At 39.6% G+C, this 23395-nt stretch overlaps 1 protein-coding gene across 2 annotated transcripts in view; it reads left to right on the top strand.

Annotated features, from left to right (window-relative positions):
* The window catches only part of PRKN (parkin RBR E3 ubiquitin protein ligase), a 732034-nt gene extending 717728 nt beyond the window's left edge, over positions 1-14306 (top strand). For both annotated transcript variants that reach the window (XM_065631599.1, XM_065631600.1), the window contains exons 11-12: positions 8922-9039; positions 13054-14306. In XM_065631599.1, coding sequence (XP_065487671.1) covers positions 8922-9039; positions 13054-13163 — 228 coding nt within the window. In that variant the 3' untranslated portion in view covers positions 13164-14306. The remainder of the gene's footprint in view (positions 1-8921; positions 9040-13053) is intronic.
* The last annotated feature ends 9089 nt before the right edge of the window (positions 14307-23395 follow it).

Raw genomic sequence — 23395 nt, 5'->3', positions numbered from 1 at the left:
CTTTAAATACTGGTACATCATGATCTTTCAGATCTCTGCACAGACATTGCATAGTCCATTGCAATGGATAAAATGTTCTCTTTCTATCGAAATGTCCATTTTTAGCCCTGATAGGACATTGAAAGCTCATCTTCAGCATTTACTGGTGCAGGGCCGATTATTTCCCATCTTAGTGTGCAAGTTACATAATTTCAGGGAAAATAAAATATCTGTGGCAACTTCAGTTGAGAAGCTTTCTTTTAAAACCATTGTAGCCTCTTGGAGCTGTTTGAAGTTTGGGATGAGAGAAGTAATCATATTTGATGGATGAAAAGGTACAGTGTGCATGACGGAATCAATGGCACAGTAAAGGTGACTCCAGCCAGATTTAGGTTTGGAAATAACTGCATAGTCCCTACTATGCACACCACAAAACCGAGCTTCCTGACCCTTTTTGACCTCACCCATACACAGCCTATGCTGATAGGGAATCTAGTCATAAACCAGCTTCCTCTGTGAGTTCCCAGCTTAAAATCAGCCTAGCTTTCCTAGCACAAAACCTTTCTAGACATGCTTTTTACCATGTTAAGTAATGCACTTTCTTGCTCACTAGCAGCTGGACAATAAAATGTGACCACATATTAGATTTGAACACATACAGAGTAGTTCCCAGGACTGGTTTGGTACTTGGCATGCTGATAAGACACCTGCAAGGTAAACTGTAGTAGAAATAGCAATGACACTGATGTAAAAGTGGTGCGTATGTAAATAAGTTAATGGAATGTGAGGCACAGAAACAGAAAAGTTTGGAAAAAATGACAGAAACTGGATGAAATGGGTTATAAAAAGGTATGTTTTAGAGGTAGTTCTATGGACAAACTTTCCCCAAGATGGTTTTAGCTGCTGATTATCTTATCCTGCCAAGCCAATGATTGTGTGATTATAAGAAGGTTTCTTGCACACAGGTTACGGAATATATTGTGTAAATTTCTGTCAATTTATTACATTGAAAATCTCATTACCTCCTAAAGATGTTCATTTCAGGCCAGGTTCATTGTACATGCAAAGTAAAAGTTTATTTTTAGTCTGATCAAAATCTTAGAAAGCTAATCAAAGAACTATCTGTAGTCCATTTGCAATAACGCTAGGACTTATAGTTCAAATTATATCTAGTCAAAATAACAGATGTGCAAACTTTCTGGTTAACACCCACTTAACTGGTGTTATGTTTAACCTTCCTTTGCCTGTCTGGGTCCTGGACTCCAATGGTTTCCATCTGGGATGGGCTGGCATAGTGAGTCCTTTACCAGGAGGAGTATGATGTTGATACTGATGGGGTTTTTTCCTTCCTCACCGTATGGTCTGCTTGGGGGCACTTTTGTATGTTTTTTAACACACCCCTTCACTGGTCTGCAGGTTGATATTGGATCCAAGTTTGGTATCTATGGCGTGGTTTTCTGAAGTTGGTTATGTCTTTGTTCTCTTTGTTATCCCCAAGGTTGGTTTCACCCAGCTCTCAAGGCTGTGTTTGGGTAGCTGACTGCTGGAAAGCTGTTTATAGCACCAGGGCCTCCCACATCATCCTGCGCCTGTGCTTTCAAGGCCTCTGCTGTCATTCCATGCCTTACTCCTCTGTGTAGCATTTTGTTTTAGGGCCAGAGACTGTTCATTCTGCCCATAATACCTACAGTTGTCATTGCTGACTGTTAGTTACAAAAATGCATGTATACATTATTAAACCACGCAATTATACAAATTTATACAGAAACAAAAGCAAAATAGGTAATAGTCACTTGGTCATTAAATAATTGCTGTCACTTGCTAAACCAAACCTCTGGGCAGGCCAAAACAAGCCCAGAGAAAGCCTGATGGGTTCTGAGGCCTGTGGCGCTGGCTTGGCACAAAGATTGTAGCCTCTTACAAGAAACCGCAACAGTGTTTTTACTGAGCCACAAAGCTACATGTTCTAAACCTTCATCTACAATCTATTTTGGTGTAAGTTTATAGCTAGTGCTGTAAAACGTAACTTCAATTCCACTCCAAACCTGTGGGGTGCTGCCTGTCCTGGCTGTAGCCTGTCCCCAGACATACCACCTTCAAATCAAACCTCAGCTGCTCGTTATTTGGGACCCAGTCCTTAGGGTACTTGGGCTGCTGGTGCAGGATCCAGATACTAACTTTGCTTTTCTGCCACTGGCAGTATAAAACTTATCCAGAACCTCTGTCAGCCCAGGAACCTGTCAGACCAGACCAAATGTAGAGCAGTGCCTCAGGTGAGTCAGTGCAAACCTGGTCCATCGGCATGTGACACCTGGCCCTGACTTCAGCTCTAACCACGGCTTCTGGGCTCAAGCGGAACTCGGTCAGGAGCTCTCAGGCAAACAGTCAGCTCTGAAGCAAACCCATTTAATCACTTCCCAGAAGTGCTTTTTGCTGCACAGGTGTGGCATAAAAGCACGCCCATGTGCACGCACGCTTCCAGGAAAGCCTGTCACATCACCTGGCACCTGCTGACATCATTTGTAATGTCGTTCCTGGAAAAGCTCCCAGCTCACTCACCTAGAGCCCATCCTTTCTTCCCATGTATGCAGGTCTCAAAGTTGCCAGTAGGTGGTATAAAATATACAGACATTGCTCGCCAGGCTTCTCATTCGCCAAACATCTGTCGAATTCCTTATGCCTGTACATTCCCAGCAAGGATGCAGGGTTGTGATGCCTGGTCTCTTTGTAGTTGGTGGTTTTCCGTAATTATGCAGCAGAACATATGGGCCCACTGCGATCACAAGGTATTTCAGAATTTGCTTTTGAAGTGGAATTCCCAAATAAAGATGCTTTCAAAATAAGCTTAGCTGAATTATTTTAATGCAAAGGTATAAAATATTTAGCAAATGCGTCATAACAATCAAGCTCAGTGCAATGTACTTCTTACAATATGGCTGTGGAATTGAAAAACTGTGCAATGTGCATATTAAATTGTAACAGAAAATGCAGACAAATTTATGGGATTGCATATGTCTCCAGACTTACTGTATGAAGGAAGCAGCAAGCTCCTTTTTTGCTTGAACCTTTAGTAAAGGGTGAGTTGTTAGGGAAAACATATCCATTTTATTGGACTCCACTGTTATGTGACCTTCTGAATCAGTTCTTGGTTATCAGTGTTTTGGGTTCATGCTCTAAATATTGCAAATATCACTTTCAGAATAGTTTCTTCACTATTTCAGCAAACTTTTCTTACTGCATTTAGAACATTGGAAAAGAGAAGGTGAAGTATTTGAAATGGTGTACTACAGGCAGGAGTTAAGATGAGAAACACACAGCATTTCTATGGAAACTTATTTCTCTACTCGAAAGGGGAAAACTAATCAAAATGATAAATAGTAAAAGCTGACCACAAAAAAAAAATCACTGCATTTTACTGAAAGAGCTACTGAAGGGGTTCATCATACATAACATCTTTCAATGAGTCCTGAGTCACAGTATGAAATGTGGAACATCTATTATTAGACCATTGATTTTTTTTTCCATCAGATAAATTTTAAAAGTTAAATAAAACATGGCTGTACAAAAAATGGCACACCTAGCTTGATTTCTAAAGTATCTTAAATAAATGGAATAGAAGCTGAGGGTCAGGGGTTTAGTAGCTGGTATATTCACAATGTCAAGCACAGGACATTTCAACCCACAGATACCTAATTAAAGGAGCAAGAAAAAATAACTATAACCAGGAAATGTCCTGTAAAATTTATCTCTGTGTTATAAATAAAGATACACCGGAGGAAATCTGAGAATAGGTCTTAACTTTCTAATGAGAAATGGATAGGAACTATACAGAGAGAATTTTAGCTTTCCTATTTTGGGTAGCAATTAAGGAAAAAGATGTGACAGGCTGCTTTTGTTTTTGAGGTTAAGCTGACAGTCATTTGCAGCTGTGTTGCCACTTACAGGAGAAGGCATGTTCTTTATTTCACTCTTGGAAAACAATTATACAAGAATGACCTGTATTAGATTAGATTTTCTACTTCAGAGCAGTGTAAATTCAATATTCACCAGCTACCTGAATTTAATTTGTGCTGATATGAACTGCCCCAACAGGCAGAGTGAGAACCTTGATGTGCAGTGTCACCAAACCAGAGCGCTCTGGTTTTATTTAGTGAAAGTCACTCTCATCTTATATCAGACACAGTATCCTGTGTATATCGCTTTGATTTCAGCTAGTTGCTGTCACCACAAAGGAACTCTTTTTTTACAGCAGAATTCCCTAGGCACAACAGACAAATTTGCTCACACAAAGCTGCTTCACATGAATTTAACTGGATCACTGTGGTTCTGACACCTCTATTTTTCCTGAGCATGAAACATATTCCCATTGAAGGATATCTTTCTTGTTCCTTATCTGTAGTCATATTTTAGTGTTTTGATCAGCCCAAATCTTTCTCTAGGCTAGAACACTAGTTCCATAGCTATGTACACCTCTCTTTGTGAGATTTTGACTCTTAAATGACTCAAATAAAACCTCTCTAGCTTATCTAGTGCCCCAGACATCTGCTATTTCCCCTCCTCCACCCCCTAACTAAAGTAAAAGGCACCACTAAACACAACAGGATGTTAATTCATGTGAATATGTTCATAAAACAGCCCACTAGAAGCCGAGAAAACAAAAGAAACTGAAGTTGGATTGTCACGATCTCTTGTAGATCAAGCTTCAACAGATGAGGCTGCTTTTGCTTAGAGCTCTAGCCCAAAATAATTAGTGGGCTGTGTTAATCTAAATGTTATGGTGGTTTGAACATTGCTTCATGTACAATAGATTATTATTTGTCTTCCTTTCAAGCGCTTTCAAATATCCATAGTTGTTCTCACATTTGTGCTGGAAGATGAGTAATACTTTCTGTTTTGAGACATCTAAGCCTTTTTAAAAATGCTATATTTCACATAAAGTCATAATTTTACATATTTCTGTTTATTTTTTAAAAATCTTATTTTTCCAAGGAAAATTAACTTAAACCCAAGCATTTCTGATCAAAAGGAAAGTTATTTCTGATTTAAAGGGAGCTGCACTAGGATACAGTTTTTAAAGTTATGCATGACCAGCTTTTTTGCTTATCAGAAAGGAATTAAACACCAAGAGCAAACAAACAGGAGTCCAGAAATTAGAGTCACTAAAGCTAAGCACCACACAGTGCTAACAGCTTTATATTCTATTCTGAATCAAGCTTGATATTCTAGTCTGAATCAAGGGTCTTCAGTTTTCAGATGATGTCTATGCTAGGCAAAATAAGCATGATCATAAAAGAAGTGTGCTTACATAAACAGTATATGATGCAGTGGCTGTCAGAATTCAACATTATATATCTAGTGCTTCCAATATCTGAAGAGGAAGTTTTGCCATAAATGTTTTTAATCTGGAGGGTATTGCTTAGTTGCTGACTGTGAACACAAACTTCGTTTACTTTACATAGTGCTACGGACCAGTTGATGTGTGCTCTATTACCTGAATGAGATGCTGCTTCACGAAGAACACTTTATTTCTATTTCCAAATGCTTTCTATCTCTCTAGGACGTTTTCCAGTACTGCCTGATATTGCTTAACAGCATAAAAAGCTTTCTACGTACATATTCTTGTATCGCTTTAAGGTGCTCAGCAGTCTCTGTGGTCTCCTTATCCCTGTTAGCTTTTCCAAATAACTCAGCATGGAAACACAATAGAAGTAAATCTACATCCTTCAATGTGACCCAGAGATAACAAGACAGACTTTTTCACCTATCTCACTAAGCGATATTGCAGAGGGGATGTTGAAAACTGCTTGCAGCAGCTCTTACTGTAGCTTCCTATTACTTACGGATCTTCATTCCTGATCATAATGTGCAGCACAGTTGAGAATAAAAAAAATTATTCGTAAAGTGGAATGGGTGGAATCTAGTAGATTTCACTAGTGCTGGGACAAATATTTCGTAATAACTGGAGAACTAGAGCATATTGCGTGGGGTCAGCATCACAAGTGATCAAAGTCTGCTCTCCTCGGGAAACTGACATATGATGCACCTCTGGAGCATCTCTGACCTTCCCATCCAAGACCAGGCAGGCCAAATAAAGTGAGAGTCACCTCCACCTGATAGACCAGCTCTATTGCCTAGGCCACTGCCAAGGAGATTAGCTTTGCTGGCTTAGGATGAAAGAACGTGATTTATATAGACACTGGTAATGGAGAACTGCCATACACCTTCCCTTTATTATTTGAGCAAAAAGTGCAAATAAATATATGTGTGCTTGCAGTCATTGTATGTGGAGCACTAAATAAAGCACATGAACGCTGGAGGGTCATAGATCAGCATGGTATAATTTGTTCACTGAATCAGAGGAATTCCATCACTGTACCATTTCTCTGCATTTGCTTCCTGCAGCAGGAAGTATTTAATTTAGCATTCAGCAACACTAGGTATAAGAGGGATGTTTCAGCTCTAGTGGGCTGAAAACACCATGCTGCTGCATCTGTTTCATGCTAGGATTTTTGCAATGCAAAATACTAATATAATAATTCACTCTGCTGTTTTCAGCAATTTGGTCTTTCTTGGTGAATTGCATATGTGTGGTTTTAAGTTGTTTATTTCACTTATTCCAAGCTCTCCCAAGTTTGTTCATTTGTATGGTTTTTGGTTGGTTTTTTATTTTCCAGAACTAAGATCAAATATCTTTATACAAATCAAATTCTAAATTTGGCATGTGAAATTTTGCCTCAGTGGCATTTGCTATTAGGGCACAACAAAGACATGAAGATGAAGGAAAAGTGTGTTTCCAAGTACGGAACCACACAGCTTGGATTTGGCCTATTTGGGAAAAACAGAGCCACTGTGAGGCTCTTCTGGGTTGACTACAAAAATTAAAAATACTTCTGGTCTTCTCATGTAGCTATTATTCTGAAAATAATAGTAATGTTTTGGCACTGCTGTAATGATTTTCATCTTGAATTAGCTTTAAGCATATCAAGTAATTAATTCCCATTACAACCAGATAACATTAATATAATCCTCCCCCTGTCACTGGGCAAACTGAGGCCCAGATCAAGTGTTCCCCACTCTCCTCATCTTGTGTTCAGGCCTCTCTGAGTTAGCTCAGGTTGCTTGCTGAAGTCATCCTTCCTTCAAGATCAAGGTGTTGTGAGATCAATACTAGATTATGTTCTTTGCTATTAGCCTGAGATGCTTTTTCTGTTTCCCAGAATTTACTAATGTCCTATTGTACAGAGGTCATCATCTTGCCAAATTGCTGAATAATCCAGGAGGGTGCAGGGCCGAGACCAGAAGCAGAGAGCCAAAAGTAAAAGTCACTTCTAGCATAGAGCTGAGAAGACTTTGTTCACCTTTGTCACCTCTACATCAAAAATATGAAGTGAGGAGCAATAAAAGGAATTAGAGGGCTGAGGAGACTGATATAGATAGTAAAATAAAAGAAAAAATACCACTAACACATCTTTTAATGTTTTATGATTTAAAAAGCCTGGTTGGGCGGGGGGGTTGGGGTATTTTTGTGGGTTGCCGTGTTTGGTTGGTTTTTGTTTTGTTTTTAAGATGCATGTTGCAATGGCCACCAGATGATCTAGGAATGAATTTCTGCATATGTTGCGCTTTGTTATTTTAACTCAAGTGGCTTCAGCCAAGAAATAAAATCTAGGTCTTACGCTGCAAAAACTCACAGGTTTTACCAGTAGTAGCTGAGCAGAAATCAAGAGGAGTTATGCTTGTGTTGCATGTTTAAAAGTTGGGCCAATTTCCTTTTTCTGTCTTACTAGAAACAAATATCTAAAAAATGATCCATGTAAATAAATATTAAGTCTATCCAGATAACAGCCTACAAGTATTTAGAAGCTATACACAAAGAAGTTATAGGTCTTTTTACAAATCATGTAATTTAGTTTAAGCTCATAATCTTCCCACATGCTTGAAAAAACCCACATCATGAATGGAAAAGGAAAACTTCAAGGCTGGAGCCTACATATGTTGTTTACAGCTACTATTCACATAGTTGCCAACCTTATGTGATAGAAATGACTCAAGGCACTGCCATCTCTTTTGTCCTTGTACAATCATTTTAGGTAGGAAATTGCCAAGTAGGACACTTGTGTAGATTATGTAATTTTGTCCCAGTCATAAATAGGACAAACACAGGAGTCCATTTTAAAACACTCTTCATGATGACTTTTTCCACCTGTGTCATTGTGTCTGAGGACCTTCTTGCTTTTATTGTTCACTGGGTTTGGTTTTTTTAAAATTTTTTCTCCACAATTTTTGTGTTTGTGCCTCTTAAGGCTTCTTGAATTTATGTAGATGCATGTTTGAATGAATTCTAGACCTCTAAAACAAAGACATACACTTTATTATGAAAAACAGCTTCCTTCCAGGGACCCCACCATTCTGCATTATCAAGCGTTGCATTGCCTTGGTGGTTTTGCTTTTCTTGGAAGAAGGGCTTTAATCCCTGAAGCAGAATCAAACCTATGGTGTCCAACAGGTCACATCTCAGCCAGGATCATCTGACTCCCACTTCACCTCACCTTTTTGCTTTCCCCATCCATGCGTTTGCAGCACGGCTTGCTGCCCGCTGTGCCCTCCTGCATGGGCTGTGCCAGCCCCCCGGGGCAGGGAGCAGCGAAGAGGACACAGCCTGCACTGCAGCTGAGGGTAGGAAGGACCCCCAGAGTGGCAGCAGCTCCCCCTGCCACCCTGCAGCCCAGGAGCTAACTCAGTATATGATTCATGCACACTGGGAGAAAATAAGTTTGCATTTTGAAGCAAAAATTCTGCATCTCTCACAAAGCCCAGCCTACCTGGCCTTGCAGTCTCTTCTGTCTGTTGCTTGTGGGTAGTTACCACTTCAGTGTAGACATTATGTCCCAGCACAGCCTTTCAGTATTGTGCCCACAGGTGGTTTCTCTCTCTCTTTGCAGGGATACGTAGTTGATGAACATGCAGCCATGCAAGCTCGATGGGAAGAGGCATCTAAAGAAACAATCAAGAAGACAACCAAGCCATGCCCCAGCTGCAATATTCCAGTAGAAAAAAATGGTAAATTTATTAGATATCTCGTACTTAACTGTCTTTTAAAATGCATTTTACAATATAAATGTGTGAATGTGCATGTGTACATATGCACACTATTATCCCAAGAGCAGGAGAGCACATAGAGTTTGAATCTTTCCTCTGTCTTTTTATCTAAATTATCTTGAAATCACTGAGTTCTAAAGCCACTAATTTAGCCTCACAAAATGCCTTGGTATTTTATAGATATGGAAAATAAGGCACAGAGAGACACTCGATGTAGCATTCATATAACTGAATGTCCAGCTAGTTGTCTAGATTTTCCATTGTCACTGGAAAAAACAGACATTTGTAGGGCAAAACTCATCTCATGATGAAACAGAACATGCATCTAATGTAGGCCAGAAGAATCACACCTAAAAGAGAGGTGTGGAGAATTAATCCTGCTGTAGATGTCTACACAGTATGTAGCTGAATTTATATGAGATTCATTGCAACCCAGTGACATACCCACAGCAAAAGAGCAAGTCAGAGGAAGAAATGTGAGTTCTGACAAACTGGTCACACTAATCAGTGCTTACCATGTAGGAAGAAAAGTAGTTTGCTGGCACCGAAGTGGTTAAAATGGAGAACAGGAACAGCAGATAGGCTATACCCTATAGGTTCATGCTGTTTCAAGATTTAGTTGTATTTATGTTAATTAATCAAAATATATTAAAATGATTGCCCAAATATTATACAAATATTAAGTACAGAGGATGCTTCTCAGTTTTGTGGCATCACTTATTCAAATGGGGCTCTGAAAATGCCAAATAAGACACTGAAAACTGCAAGGAGCAAACACTTCAAGAAGTGATACCACAGAAATATTACTGAGGAATAAATAGGACAAAATCCTGAAATCTGGAGTTTAATGAAAGAAAATAAGGCAGTTGGCAGATGGAAAGTGGGAGACTTCTTCAAGCACAATAAGCAGAACGAGAGAAAGCAAGAATTTAAGAGTGGGAAGGTGAGACAAGATCTGGCAAAGTGTAGAGAGCAATTTGAGCAGCAGAAGAGAGATAACAGAGGGGTAGGTCAAAAAATTATTTACAGACTTGTAAAACAGGCTGGAAGACAGAAGTTTGACAGGGTTAGAAACAGACAAATAATAATTGTAACTATTCATACTTAACAGTTTGTGCATAGCCAAATTAAAAAAAAAAGAAAAAAACCCCTTCTGATCAGACTTGAAACAGTGCTAGGACCTTTACTTTCTCTTAGATGCTGTTACAAAATCTTTACTGTTAATTACAAGCAGTTGTCACTTGTCACAAACAGGATATCTCTATTTGACACCATTTACACAACTCCCACTAATGTTTTGGAAAGTTCCTTGTAAAAATCCCCAATGTGTCAAAAAGGAAATAAAGGCTGTTATACTTTTTACCTTTGAAAGACAATACTGAAAATGGATAATATGCAGGAAAAGACCTTTCCTTGCTTATAGCCTGGCCAATATCAGAACAGTGCCTCCTAAAGGAAAATGCCAAAACAATGGCAGCAGGCCAGAAATGTTTCAACACACTGGAATTGGCTGTTTGTGCTGCCATTCAGAGGGACTTCGACAGGCTGGGAAATGGGCTGAGAGAAACCTCATGAAGTTCGTCAAAGAGAAATACACCAGTACAGGTTGGGGGCCAGCCTGATGGAAAGGACCTGAGTGTCCCAGTAGATTACAAGTGGGACATGAGCCAGCAACATGCTCTTGCAGCAAAGGTGGCCAACAGCATCCTGGGTTGCATTAGGAAGAGCATCATCAGCAGGTCAAGGGAGGTGATCCTGCACTTCTGCTCAGCACTGAGGATACACATATCGAGTAGAGGGTCCAGTCCTGGGCTCCCCTGTACATGAAAGGCATGGACTGGAGCAAGTCCAATGAGGGGCTACAAAGACAGTAAAAGGACTGTATAAATAAATACCTGATGGGCAGAGCAAAGAAGACAGAGCTGACCTCTTCTCAGTGGTGCCCACTGAAACCACAGAAGGCAATGGGCAAAAACTGAAACACAGGAAATTCCATTTAAACGTGAGAAAATGCTTTTTACTGTGTGAGTGGTTGAAGACTAGAACAGATTGCCCAGAAAGAGTCTCCATTCTAGGATACATTCAACACTCAACTGGACACAACCCTGAGCACCATACTTTAGTAGACTCTGCTTTGAGCAGTGGAGTTTGGACTCGATGATCTCTAAAGGTACCTTCCCACCTCAGTGATGCTGTGATCTGCAAATTAAGGCGTGATGCCTAAGAAATGCAGTGCTTGCTTTCTTCTCTGGTCATGGGGTAATGCACAGCAAACTGAAAGGAGCATTTCACTTCTGCCTAAGTACAGCTGGTATCAAGAGGCTGATGACTCTACACCCAAGTCTGCCAACAGTGCTCATTTAGGAGGAGTACACTGACTCCACACAAGAGAATAATTCTGCCTTCCCTCCCCAAATGCTTCTGCGGACACTGTCTTTTACAACGGACAGTGACAATAACAATAACTTTTCTGTAATAGCCTGTATTTCTCTATGTCAGTAACTTTTCTGCAACACTCTGTATAGCTATTGGCTTTGTAGAATACTTCTGTACGCCAATAACTTTTCTGTAATAGCCGAAGTGAAAGAGCAAAACACTTTCCCACAGCTCTGTTCCCAGTCTAAGTTAGTTTAAACACACATCCATGTCTCTCGGAGGACTGCTGCACTCACAGAGCTGTAGGCCACGTTGCCTGAGGCACTCTCCACTCTGACTGCTGATCTCAGCTGCCATGCAGCAGAGAATAACATGATTTATGTAGCTTAGCAGATAGAGCACACATTTGACAGAGGGTGCCTGATGGGGTTTGGGTCCTGTACCAGGACTGAGATTCAATTTACCCAGCGATGGCTGAGTACAAATCATGAGAGAGGATTGGATCTAAATGTTAAGTAAAGTGTAACGTGGAGGCTGGTCATTGGTATGCTTACATTTAAATAAGATTAAAATGTCTGGCAAATTTTATCTCTTACACAAAGATATAAACTGATGAATAGACCTTGCCATCACAGCTAGTTTTCTGTCTTGTGTCAGATCAAGCAGACCAACCTATTTTAACAAACCAGTTCTCGTGTCTCCTGCTGTTTTTGCCTTCTGAGAATCATTCTGGAGTGGCATTTATAAAAAAGGTGGTGTAGGGGTAGCAGGTCATACAGTAGGGAACACACACTCCCTGTACCTCTTATCACCATCTGGAGTCAAAACAAAATGACATTTCAGCATTTCTTCATATTGCATGCTTTTCTTTCAGTTTGAATTATACAAGAGATCTTTTTGTATGCTAAGCAACATAATTTCCATTTGAAGTGTATTTCTGTAATGACCTTTGACAATGTTAATGTTTTATATATTACAAAATAAACATTTGATCAAGGTTGTGAGCAGAGAGATTCAAGCTGCTCTCACAGTATGGCCAAGTAAAAAACCCAACACACGGGAAAAATAAATGCGATCAAAGGGCTGCTTCAGATACTAAGGAGGTCAAATCAACCTAAATTACTAATATGATTTTGATATACGCAGCAGCCAGCCACCAAAGTCTGTATCTCCTGATTTATTGTCATTGCAAGTCTCTCAGTTGTTGAATCCAAATTTAAAAAAAAAATAAATTTTGTTCATCTTCTGGCTCACAGCGTGACTAGGCTAGAGTATCCTTGAGCAGACACCTCCATGGCTGCTTTGAGAGGACACGGACTGTCATCTCTTTTCCCTATCCCTAGCACAGTCTCTTCTAATTTCCTCCTATTCCTGCAATCCCTCAAGTGAGGCCAGCACATTACACCCCGATAAGCAAGGGAGTAGCAGGTTTTAGAAAGCCCAGGAAAAATATTCTTCAGGTTTGTACTTCTCTTTTATTAAATATTCTACTTGGATAGTAAATGAATGCCTAAGAAAGTTGTTTTTTCACTGTTAATTGTTGTTTAACATCTCTAAGCATTTGCCAAGTACCAAAGCCATTCTGTTGCTATTTTCCAGGTGGCTGCATGCACATGAAATGTCCTCGTCCCCAGTGCAGATTTGAGTGGTGCTGGAACTGTGGCCTGGAGTGGAACAGAACCTGCATGGGAGACCACTGGTTTGACTAGTGATGCTGAGGCCAGACCGCGTTGCTGCGAAAGCTTGTGTTTTATCAGGGCCAAATTCTGAACTTCCTGCTTAACCAAAACTCGCAGTGGTTTCAGGGACATGGAGTTCAGAAGTTGGCCCAGTTTTCTGGATTTTGCTTTCTTGCATATGCAATCATACCAAAATCATATTGAAGGTATGCCAAGGATTTTAAATCCACTAAGTAGAAAGAGTAATTGTTTTAATGGACAGACTTGCTCATCGTGGTACAACAAGGGGTAAATTACAACTTTCTGAACTTGTGCGGTCTGTCAGCAAGGAAGGCAGACAGGGTTACCATGAGGAACTTTGCTTCACACTTATAGTCAGAAAGCCGTGACTCTTGCGAGAGAGAGCAGCCTGCTTCTGTGTGCGAGTGTGTGAGTGTCAAGTGGGGTGGAGGCTGTTCCCTGCATCAGCTGTTTTATCTTTATCTTTGACCGCTTCTTTGCTCATTCAGCACAATTTTTTATTTTGAGGCAGTATTTCTTAACAGCTTTTTTGGCAGAGGGAAGACTGTGGCTCTTCAGTATTTTCTCAGGGTTCCTTCCTAACAGGCTTTCTGTAGGGGTCTTGCTTGCAAACCAAATTCTCATAGAAACATCCAGCTTTATGCCGTATTTGTGTTTGTATATTTGTAACATAGGACACAAAACCTGCCTACATACTCATTATAGCTTTTGCTACCACTTGAAGATTAACTAAGGGTACAGTTTCAGCTCTAACTGTGATTTGTTGCAGTGGTGGCTGGATCAGATTAAGTGTTGTGCAAGCTAGACTCACAGGGCTTAATTTTTCATGTGCTTACAGCGATACTTTGGACATGGCGAAGGGAGACAGGAGGAGACTTCTCAGGGGTTTTCTCTATCATCGTTCTCTTAAACTGATTAGAATATGGGTATATTTCTGAAAATATATCCACAGTTCAAACTGTATGGGGCAGAGGACATCTTTCATTTTACAATGTTAACACTGTAAGCTTACTAGCATTTCCAAACTTGAACAATCTTACTGTTTGGTGTGCATTACATTGCTGTCTTATTCTGAAATGAAATGAGTACTATCCACATCCAACATACCATGTAACAATTTGCACAATTCAGTTTTGGAAAAAAAACGCACAATAAAATGGTTAAAACTATAAGCTTTATTTCTTTTTTCATTTGAATACAAAGTGAGTATAAAGATGTTGGGTAGGTCATGCATTTCCTTGACTGATTCAAACTCCTAGCTGAGAGGCTAGCCCTTTGATTAAAACATACTATTAGTACAAAATAAATTCTAGGGCCATGGGCTTCTTTTATCAAGTTTGAATTAATATTTTTTATGGCATGACTGTAGGCTTCTGAAAAGATGGGTGTGCCTCATATCAATCAGTGCAAAGCAAGAAGCTTGAGGTATAAAGAAAACTCATGCTCACTACAAAAATGTCCCATTGCTAAAAGCAGTGGAGTATTCATCTGTCTCAGCTGGAAGTGACATTACAAGTCTGAGGAAACAAAGGGATGAAGGCATGAGGCACCAAAAAAGAGAAAGTGAACTAGCAGCATTAAAAAAATGAGAGAGAAAGGAAGTGGCAATGAGAGGACAATGGCCATTTCTTAACAGCTGTTTTCCTTTTGGCACTGGTGAACTAAAATATACACAGAAGTAGCTACATTAAAGTGTATGGATACAAGAGAATGCAGCAATGTAGCCCACTTAAGTACATTATCTTAATGCGGATATTTTATCGTGAGCTCTGATTACTTCACAATTTGATTTCCTGTACCTGGCTCTTTTTTTATAATTTATATGGCTTTTTGCCAGCAGGCTAGGGAAAATATCACAATGCTTAGTTTCACTTTGATAGTGTGTTACATAGGAGCTCATCACTATATTTCTTATCCAGAAATATTCAGAATAAAAGAAAACTGAATCTCCTTTTTTTTTTTTTAGTGTCTTTCTTCTAGAGGAAGAAAAACTTGTTCAATGTAAGGCAGTTTCACTGAGTTGGAGCCTGCCCTAACAAGTTCATGTTTTAATTGTCATGTAGAAACATGTAATTTATGCCCCTGGATCAAGGTCCATTGAAGTCAATGGACTAAAGATCAGCTCCTGTATTTCTTTCTGGCCTGGACAGAGCATGGCAGGCATGAGTCATAAGACTAGAATAGAAACATCTCTTTCTTGGGAAGAACTTGACAGTGGATGGGATGATGAGCATTCGTCTAAGACATAAGCAAGGGCAGGAAAAGAGAATAAAGAAATGAGTTCCAGCATTGACTCAAGATTATCCACTTTTAGAGACTGACTTCACAGGCGCTGGTCACATAGGGTTTTTTCACAGAATCCAGGTTTACACCCTGCCAAAAAAAATGTGTATCCTGCAGATTTTAATAGAACATGTCCTGATCTTCTCTGTGGTAATACATATACCTCTGTATGCATACATGCACTAAGTTGGTATAGGCTGTAAACCTGATTTCTCTTTACAGTGAGATTCTCATAGTTTTCACAATTTAAAGGGCATGAAAAATCAGGATTAATGCGCTGCTGACACTGTAAGAATGCTGGAATTCCTACAGAGATGTGTGTACTAGACCTAAAATTTCCTACACTGACCTTTTTTTTTTTTTTGCATGGAAAAAGCCTTTAAAAAAAAAACGAACCCTAAAACTTAAAAATAAATCTAATTGATATTGTAATTCAAAATGAAACAGAACAAACCAAGTCTTCAGTGTCTATTTAGACTGTTCCTCTTATTTCAGATCTGAAATATCAGAGTGGAATTAATCTCACCCAACTTTAGCTACCCACTTGGTTCAATAGCCTCAGAGGCTCATGCAAAGACCTGTTGTGCATGTGTGTGGTGGGGCCTGCTGAGTTTTAAGTACAATTAGTTGGTCATGGCTAGAGGCGTGATGGCAATGTCCCTGGCAACAAGAGGGAAACCAACCTGAGGGCATAAGCAGATGCAAAGTTTTCAAGAGCTTGTATGTTTATGTTCTCTACTAGCAAAACACGCTGGAAACACTAAAATTTAACTATATGTTCTAAGATGATTTATTATGGTGATATAAAGAAAAAAAAACTCTGTTTATTTTTACATCTAGGTTTGCCTTTGTTAATTGAACTCTCTTTACCTCAAACCTCCTTCATCTTTCAGATTAAAACAGTTACAGACTTGTTCTTGGTACTGCAATCTGGGTTCTTTTTAGTGTATGTTAAGTGGATTAAGTACAGGATGTATGCTGAAATATTCAATAATAATAATCTCTATAAAATTCAGTTCTATAACAACAATGAAAATCTCTAATATTTAATTCCAGCTGGCTGTGAAATCTGAACACCAAGTAGATTAAGAAGAAAATATATAACAGTTTGGCTCCCTCAGGAAAAAGTTTATCTCAAAGCTTAGCATGAATAACACTTTGAGAGCCATGACTTTGACTAAAATGTCATTTATATGTCTGCCTTATCACAAACTGTAAGACAAATAATTTCACTTTAAAATGTGCACTTAAAAAAAAGAATAGTAAATGGCACTCCAGAAGAAACAATATGCCACCTTTGGAAAATAAAAGTCATGCTCTCGAAGGACATCAAGCACTGGAGTTTGCTTTTTGCAAGGTGCCATCTATAGTGCAAAATGGTATGGTAGCAAAGCTTTTCGCCTACAGATCTTGCAGATCATGTAAAATGAAGTAAAGTTTGTATTTGCGGAGGGAAACCTGAGTCACTTGGAGATGAGAGGTCAGATTCCAAGAGATTCTGGTGCCCTAGAAGACTGGGAAGATTTAGCCCTTTGTGCTAAACTTTCTTCCACTTTGAGGTAACAACTGCCATGTTCCTCATGTTCACTGTGCTGCTCAAACCACTACACAAGTATAATAAATCATTGTGTACAGTAAGTGCAATAAGCAACACTTGCAGCAAGATAGGAAGGATAAAGCATACTATCAACTCTGAAGGTTGGTTAGCCACATGCTGACTTAATTTTCCTGATTCAGCATTTGACTAGTATGGTGATGGCTGATCTACGGAAAGCCTACATAGAGATGGACAGCTGCAGCGTAGCCCTTAACAACTATATTTTCTTCCCAGGCAGCAAAATTCTCATGCTTCCTTCAGTTCCCCTTGAAGCAATAGAAAAGCCTGAAGAAGACAGCACTGGACCAAAGCTGACAGAAGAAGGAAACCCCATGTCTAATTGTTCTTGATGGCCCTTCAGCAACTTCACCCAGATGTGTCTGACAGCACAGCATTGACAGTGATTCAGCAAAAAGAGACGAATGTACTACTTTACATTTTATCTGACTTCATTACAGTTTGTAAGGAAATATTTCTACCTCTAATCAGCAAATTTAGAAAAACACCTCTCCCTTTCTTTTCAAGCACTTTTGTCTACTGATTCCTATTATGTTTATTTGTGTATGTGTTTGCCCATGTGGTTTGCTTTGTATATCACCTACTGATTTCCAACTGTGGCTCGTCCTGAGATAGTTAATGTTACAGAACAGGAATGTCAAACTCATTTTCTCTAGGGGCCACATCAGCCTCGTCGTTGCCTTCAAAGGGCCGAATGTAATTTTAGGACTGTCCATTTGGCCCTTTGAAGGCAACCGCGAGGCTGATGTGGCCCCCAGTGAAAATGAGTTTGACACCCCTGCTCTAGAAGCTTTCAACTTGATTGTCCAGGAACTACTAGAGTACATGTACTGAATAGTCCCTTCTCATATTCTGGGTAAGTATGTGCAGACCAGAAAAAATGTAAATGGCTTTAAGCAAGCAGTAAGGTAGGCAAGTTGAGAGAAGCTCATTTAATCATATGGAGAATTATATTTAATGTAGTTGTTTGTGTATCTACAGGGATTTATTTTTTTAGAAATCAGGTCACATGCCATTTTGGTTTTCTTCATTATTATTAATAGTGCTCTTTTTTCTTTGCTTTTAATTTGTTTTTCTTGTCTGTGTCTCCATTTTTTTGAATAATGGAGTAATGGTTCTATGCCAGTAGATAAAATATGCAGCAAGACATCACCTGTTACATTACTTTTTGGCTTTTATCCCTAGAAAGCTTGAGGAATCCACATAATCCATGTAGGCAGGGAAGTGCCACTATCTGTATTTTACAGTGAGGGAATTCAGCCCAGAGAGCACAACCAGACTACATAGAGGCAACAGCTCAAATGCACACAAGCCCTTTCCTCACAACTGGGGAAATCTGTGGCTACACTAAAGTGGAGGGCACCTGCGTGCCAGCACGGTGATGACTACAAGAGAAGCAGGATGCAGGTCTGAAGTTTAAGGTCCAGAGGACACTGGTATAACATTAGGGACACAAAGAAATAATTTAAAAAAAAAAAAAAAAAAGGTAGGACTTTCAGTGGCTTAAAGAACAGTGACCTAACCTGACATCCTTTGCAACCACTGGGAATTCTACTGCTGGCTTCACTGGGAGAAGGCCAATTCAGAGACCTTGAAAACACTATTTGGTTCGACTTTTTAGCAGTACATAGGAGGTCTCTGGAAGAACTTGATGTCCCAGTTTCCTCTTTGTCTCTTTGTTAGTTGAATATTTCATCTATAAAACACATTCATGCCCACTCTCTCCACCTTCTTTTAGTGCAAACTAAAATCCATCAAGCACTGATGTCAGAGTTGTTTTAAAAAAACCTTCGGTTACGTACAGCTGAAGCAACACACTGTAGACTCATTCTTGGTACATGATTGTATTGTCTGCCTCACAAACAGTAATCCCGACAGCCTGCCAACTTCATCTGCCAGTTATCAGGCCAAAAACTAGCTGGATGAAGACCTTAAGTAATGATCAAAAGATAGTGCTAAAATGAAAAGCAGCAATCAATAAAATGAAATAGTATTCAGACACTACTTCTGTTGGGGCCAATATAGTGTTTTTCTTGGAATGGACGCTAAATGCTGCTGAATAGGTTCAGCCAACTGAGTTTATTTATGCCTGGAAGCTAAACCTGGAAAGCCCTGCACTGTTCTTTTCCAGAGTAAAGAGACCACAATATGGTAAAAGGCTTTGAATTTTTTTAATGAATAGCTGAAGTCCATGTGTTCCACAGCTGATGGAGTTAAAAAACAGAAGAAACAAACTACCTCACTAAGCTACGCTGATGTTTTTCAAGTGCTCAGTGATACAACAAATGCCAGGTTTGCTTTTTTTTTTTTTTAATCTGCTTCTCAAAAGCACAAATGACTGTGATATTTACATTAAATCAGTCAGTAAATGAAGGGGAAATCAATTCTGATTTCAGCCTGTAATGATATAAGTGAAACTAATACTATGCCAAAATGTTACTCAGGCTGTGCTTAGCAATTATTAAGGTACTTATTAGCTAAGTTGCAATCACTCATGTCCTTATTTTATTTCAGAAGTACAATGATCAAGGCTATTCCTATTGCCTCATTCTGTTGAATTTTACAGAAAGCAAACAGAGGCTTCAAACCAGTACTAGCAATAAGTTCCTGCATGGTAGGATATTTTTTCCTGAACTAGTAATCTCTTCTTGTGTGACATTTACTGTGCATAAGTTAAAAACAATCAGTGGCATTTCATTTTTAGTCCTCTTTATTGTGTAAGCTTCAGGGTAGAATTGAATAAATAAAAATATAAAGCCAAGTCTACACAACGGAAAGCCTACTTTTCTTGCTGTTCCAATACAGGCATACCACAGACCTACCCAATACAGTGTCCTAGCTTGGCAGACCAGTGTGGTATACAAAATAAGATGTAGATCAGCAAATTTACATATTACTTATGCCATTACATTGCACTATTTTTTAAGACCTTTGCCAGTCCAGAAAATTCATAAGCCTCTGCCCTCCTCAGGAAGGGCCTGCTCCAATAGATCCCTCTGATGAGTGGTGGCTGGGGCAGCCCCACTGCTTGCACATAAACGATATCATCATCCGAGTGAGCTGAGGTAAAGATTGCTCTCTTACTTGCCGTCCGATATTTGTAAGTGCTCAGCTCCCACTCGGGAACCCAAAAAAGGCCAGGTTATCAAAGGTCACAATCAGATGTAAATACATTTCCAGCAAACAACATATACATCAGACTATTTTGCTAGTTTTGTTTATTTAAACATTTGTATTAGATTGTAAAAGGTCTTAGCAGAGCTTTAGCAAGTCTCAGATAAATCACGTATACTTATTATTATGCAGCACTGCTTTGTTCAAAGAAAAATTATGTTTCTTATTTCCTTCACCCTACTATGGAAGAGAGCACTATTTTTACAAGCAGTAGTCCTTGAGAGATAATATGATATTATGAGGTCACTTCATATGTGTTCCTACAGCATTGTGTTGGCCTACTCCCAAATGAAAACTCCAACTTTGAGGACTATTCACTCATCACAGCCAACAGCTTCCTCACAAGGGGAGGAGGAGAGGCAGGCACCAAACTCTTTAGTGATCAGTGACAGAACCCGAGAGAATGGCAGCAAGATGTGCCAGGGGAGGTTTAGATTGGACATTTGGAAAAGGTTCTTCCCCCTGAGGGTGGTGGAGCACTGGAACAGGCTCCCCAGGGAGGTGTCACGGCCCCAAGCCTGACAGTGTTCAAGAAGAGACTGGACAACGCCCTCAGACACATGGTGTGAACTGTGGGGTTGTCATATGCAGGGATAGGAGTTGGACTTGATGATTCTTGTAGGTGCCTTCCAACTCAGGACATCCTATGATTCTAATTATTTAATCACTTGCAGGAAGAGAGAGAGATCCAGAAGACTTTCTTAATAATGCCGTCATTGTTTCAGATCCAGCAGCTTCCTTTGCTAGTTAATGGCATTACCATACAGATCTCCATACCAGGAGGTTTTCCTGATACTTAATGCCACATCTTTTCTTTCCCTTTCATGATATTAAGCTCTCAGGAGTAGAAAGGTCTTGTTTGTTTGTTCTGTCCAGCCTTCCATCATAAGCACCTTGTTATGTAAGTCTTCCCATAAATTTACAGAATGGTGCAGCAAGCAGTTCTTAAGTTCCATTTGCTTTCATGTCAAGGCACTTCTGGAACCTGATTCCAGCTGCTAGTGATGAGAAACCTTTCCATTCCAGGGTCTTAATGGCCACCTTATAATTATTTATCATTGTACCAATATCATTTATAGGCTTAAGATTTTCTTTTTTCCTGTTCATGTTTCCTATTCCCTTTGTTCCCTGATTGGATGGAGTAGACAGCAATCATATTTGCACTCCATTTGTTTTATTAGGCTTAATAGGCCAAGTTTAAAAGCTTGGATCAATATTTCTCTAAACATCCTAGAATCAAGTTATTCCAATTTTACCTTTTTTCAGGTAGGAGTGATGGACTTTTGCATTCGATGTAAGCATAGTTGCACCGCTGCCTTCTGTGGCATTCATGCCTCCATGTCTCTATTGGAAACCCTTCTGAAGTGTGCCAGATCACAACACATTGTTCACAGACATATCATGCTGTTAATTCATAATCGTGCTACAATAGCCTACCCTTCCCAAAGCCTTCTTCACTTTGCTTCCAAATGATACCCTTCCAAACACTCACTCCCCCCCGCACCCAGCAGGATGGGGGAGAGACTAGGAAGAGCAAAAGCAAAAAAACCCATATTGGTCAGGATAAGGAGAGTTTAATTGAAGAAAAAAAAATAGTGATAAAAAAGCAATCACCACCTCCCACAAGCAGACGGATGTCTCCAAGCAACAGCTACCTTATAAAGACAGCCTCCAGGTTTTATTGCTGGGCATGATGCTATATGGCATGGAATATTGCCTTGGTCAATTCCGGTTAGCTGCTCCAGCTGTGTCTCCTCTCAGCCTCTTGCCCCAAACTACTCACTGCAGGGGCAGAATGGGAAAAACAGAAAGCCTTGATGCTGTGCAAGCACTGTTCAGAAACAGATAAAATTATCAACACAGTTTTAGTCACAAATCCAAAACACAGCACCATACAAGCTGCTATGAATAAAATTAAATCTGTGCCAGCCAGACCCAGTACAAAGACCTTGCTTTAAACTAGCTGGTTCAGGATACTGCTACAGATGTGGTCTGGGCAGCATGAATTACGTCCTGTCTTGGCATCCCTAAGTGCTCTGATGCCTTACAAGGATTGAACTAATGAGTAAGCTTTTTTCTCAGTACAAGTATCAACACGTTTTCTATATTTGACTGGCAGCTTATTTTTTATAAATTTAGTAACTCAGTTAAATATCTCGAATTGGCGGATGACACCAGCAGCAGCCAGCCTGCTTTTGGCTACTATTTAAAGATCACCAGGACACAGGCAGCACAACTCCCAGCTCACCAGGGAGGACGTTCCAGTCACAGCTCATTACAGTCAAACTTTTTTCTGTGGTGGCAGCAGCCCAGTGACACATGGAGTGTGGAACCAACCTTCTCAATGCATGCAGCTTCAAAGCACTGACAGCTGAGAGGAGGAAAGACATAAGAGTGGCTTTCAGTGATCTTGGTCTTCAGTCTGCCAGATTCCGGGCCAGGCCCAGTTTATCGGCAAGGAGGGAATGGGAAGAGTTTTCCAGAGGGGATGATCATGTCTCTTTATCAGTAAGTGCCAGTGTTTGAAATAATGCCACATAATCACATCCTTATGTTTTCCTACTTAGTTTAACATCTCAGAGGGGATTTTTAAAAGCACATTTTGCTTCTTTTTTATTGAATTCATTGTACCATGGTGACTGGCAGAATACAAACTATATTGCTAGATAATAACTTTAAAAAAAAATGTAAATGGGACACATTTTAAAGAGCTTTTTTCACTCTTTATTGCAGTATCTAAGAAACCCGAAGTTAAAATTGGATTTTGTCTTCTCTACCATTTATATACTTTTGAACATTTTCCCCAAAATTAGTTTTGTCTTATACCACCTAATAGAGACTAAAAAAAGGCATTCTACAGACACTGAGTAGAATATTAAAAAGATATACCACATAGCAGGTATGATTTTAGTTCCTATGTATGTCTCTTGGAACGTATACTACTCTATAGCATGGATAGAGCTTTCATTTCTTTCTGTAGGAAGGAATAAAAAACTTCTAAACTCTTTTACAGGATTTTTTTTTTCAGAAAGAAAACAAAAATTACACACTTCGCTAGTCAGAAAATTATTCAAAAACACATATGACATTTTAGCAAACTGCTTAGTGGAAAACCCAGCAGCAAATGCCAGCACCACAGGGGAAGTGGCCCCAGTGCACCCTCTCTGCA

Source organism: Caloenas nicobarica, chromosome 3 (genome assembly GCF_036013445.1).
Source record: "Caloenas nicobarica isolate bCalNic1 chromosome 3, bCalNic1.hap1, whole genome shotgun sequence".
Taxonomy (NCBI): Eukaryota; Metazoa; Chordata; class Aves; order Columbiformes; family Columbidae; genus Caloenas; species Caloenas nicobarica.
Note: the sequence above shows the minus strand (reverse complement) of the source record. Positions and strands in the feature narration are given on the sequence as shown.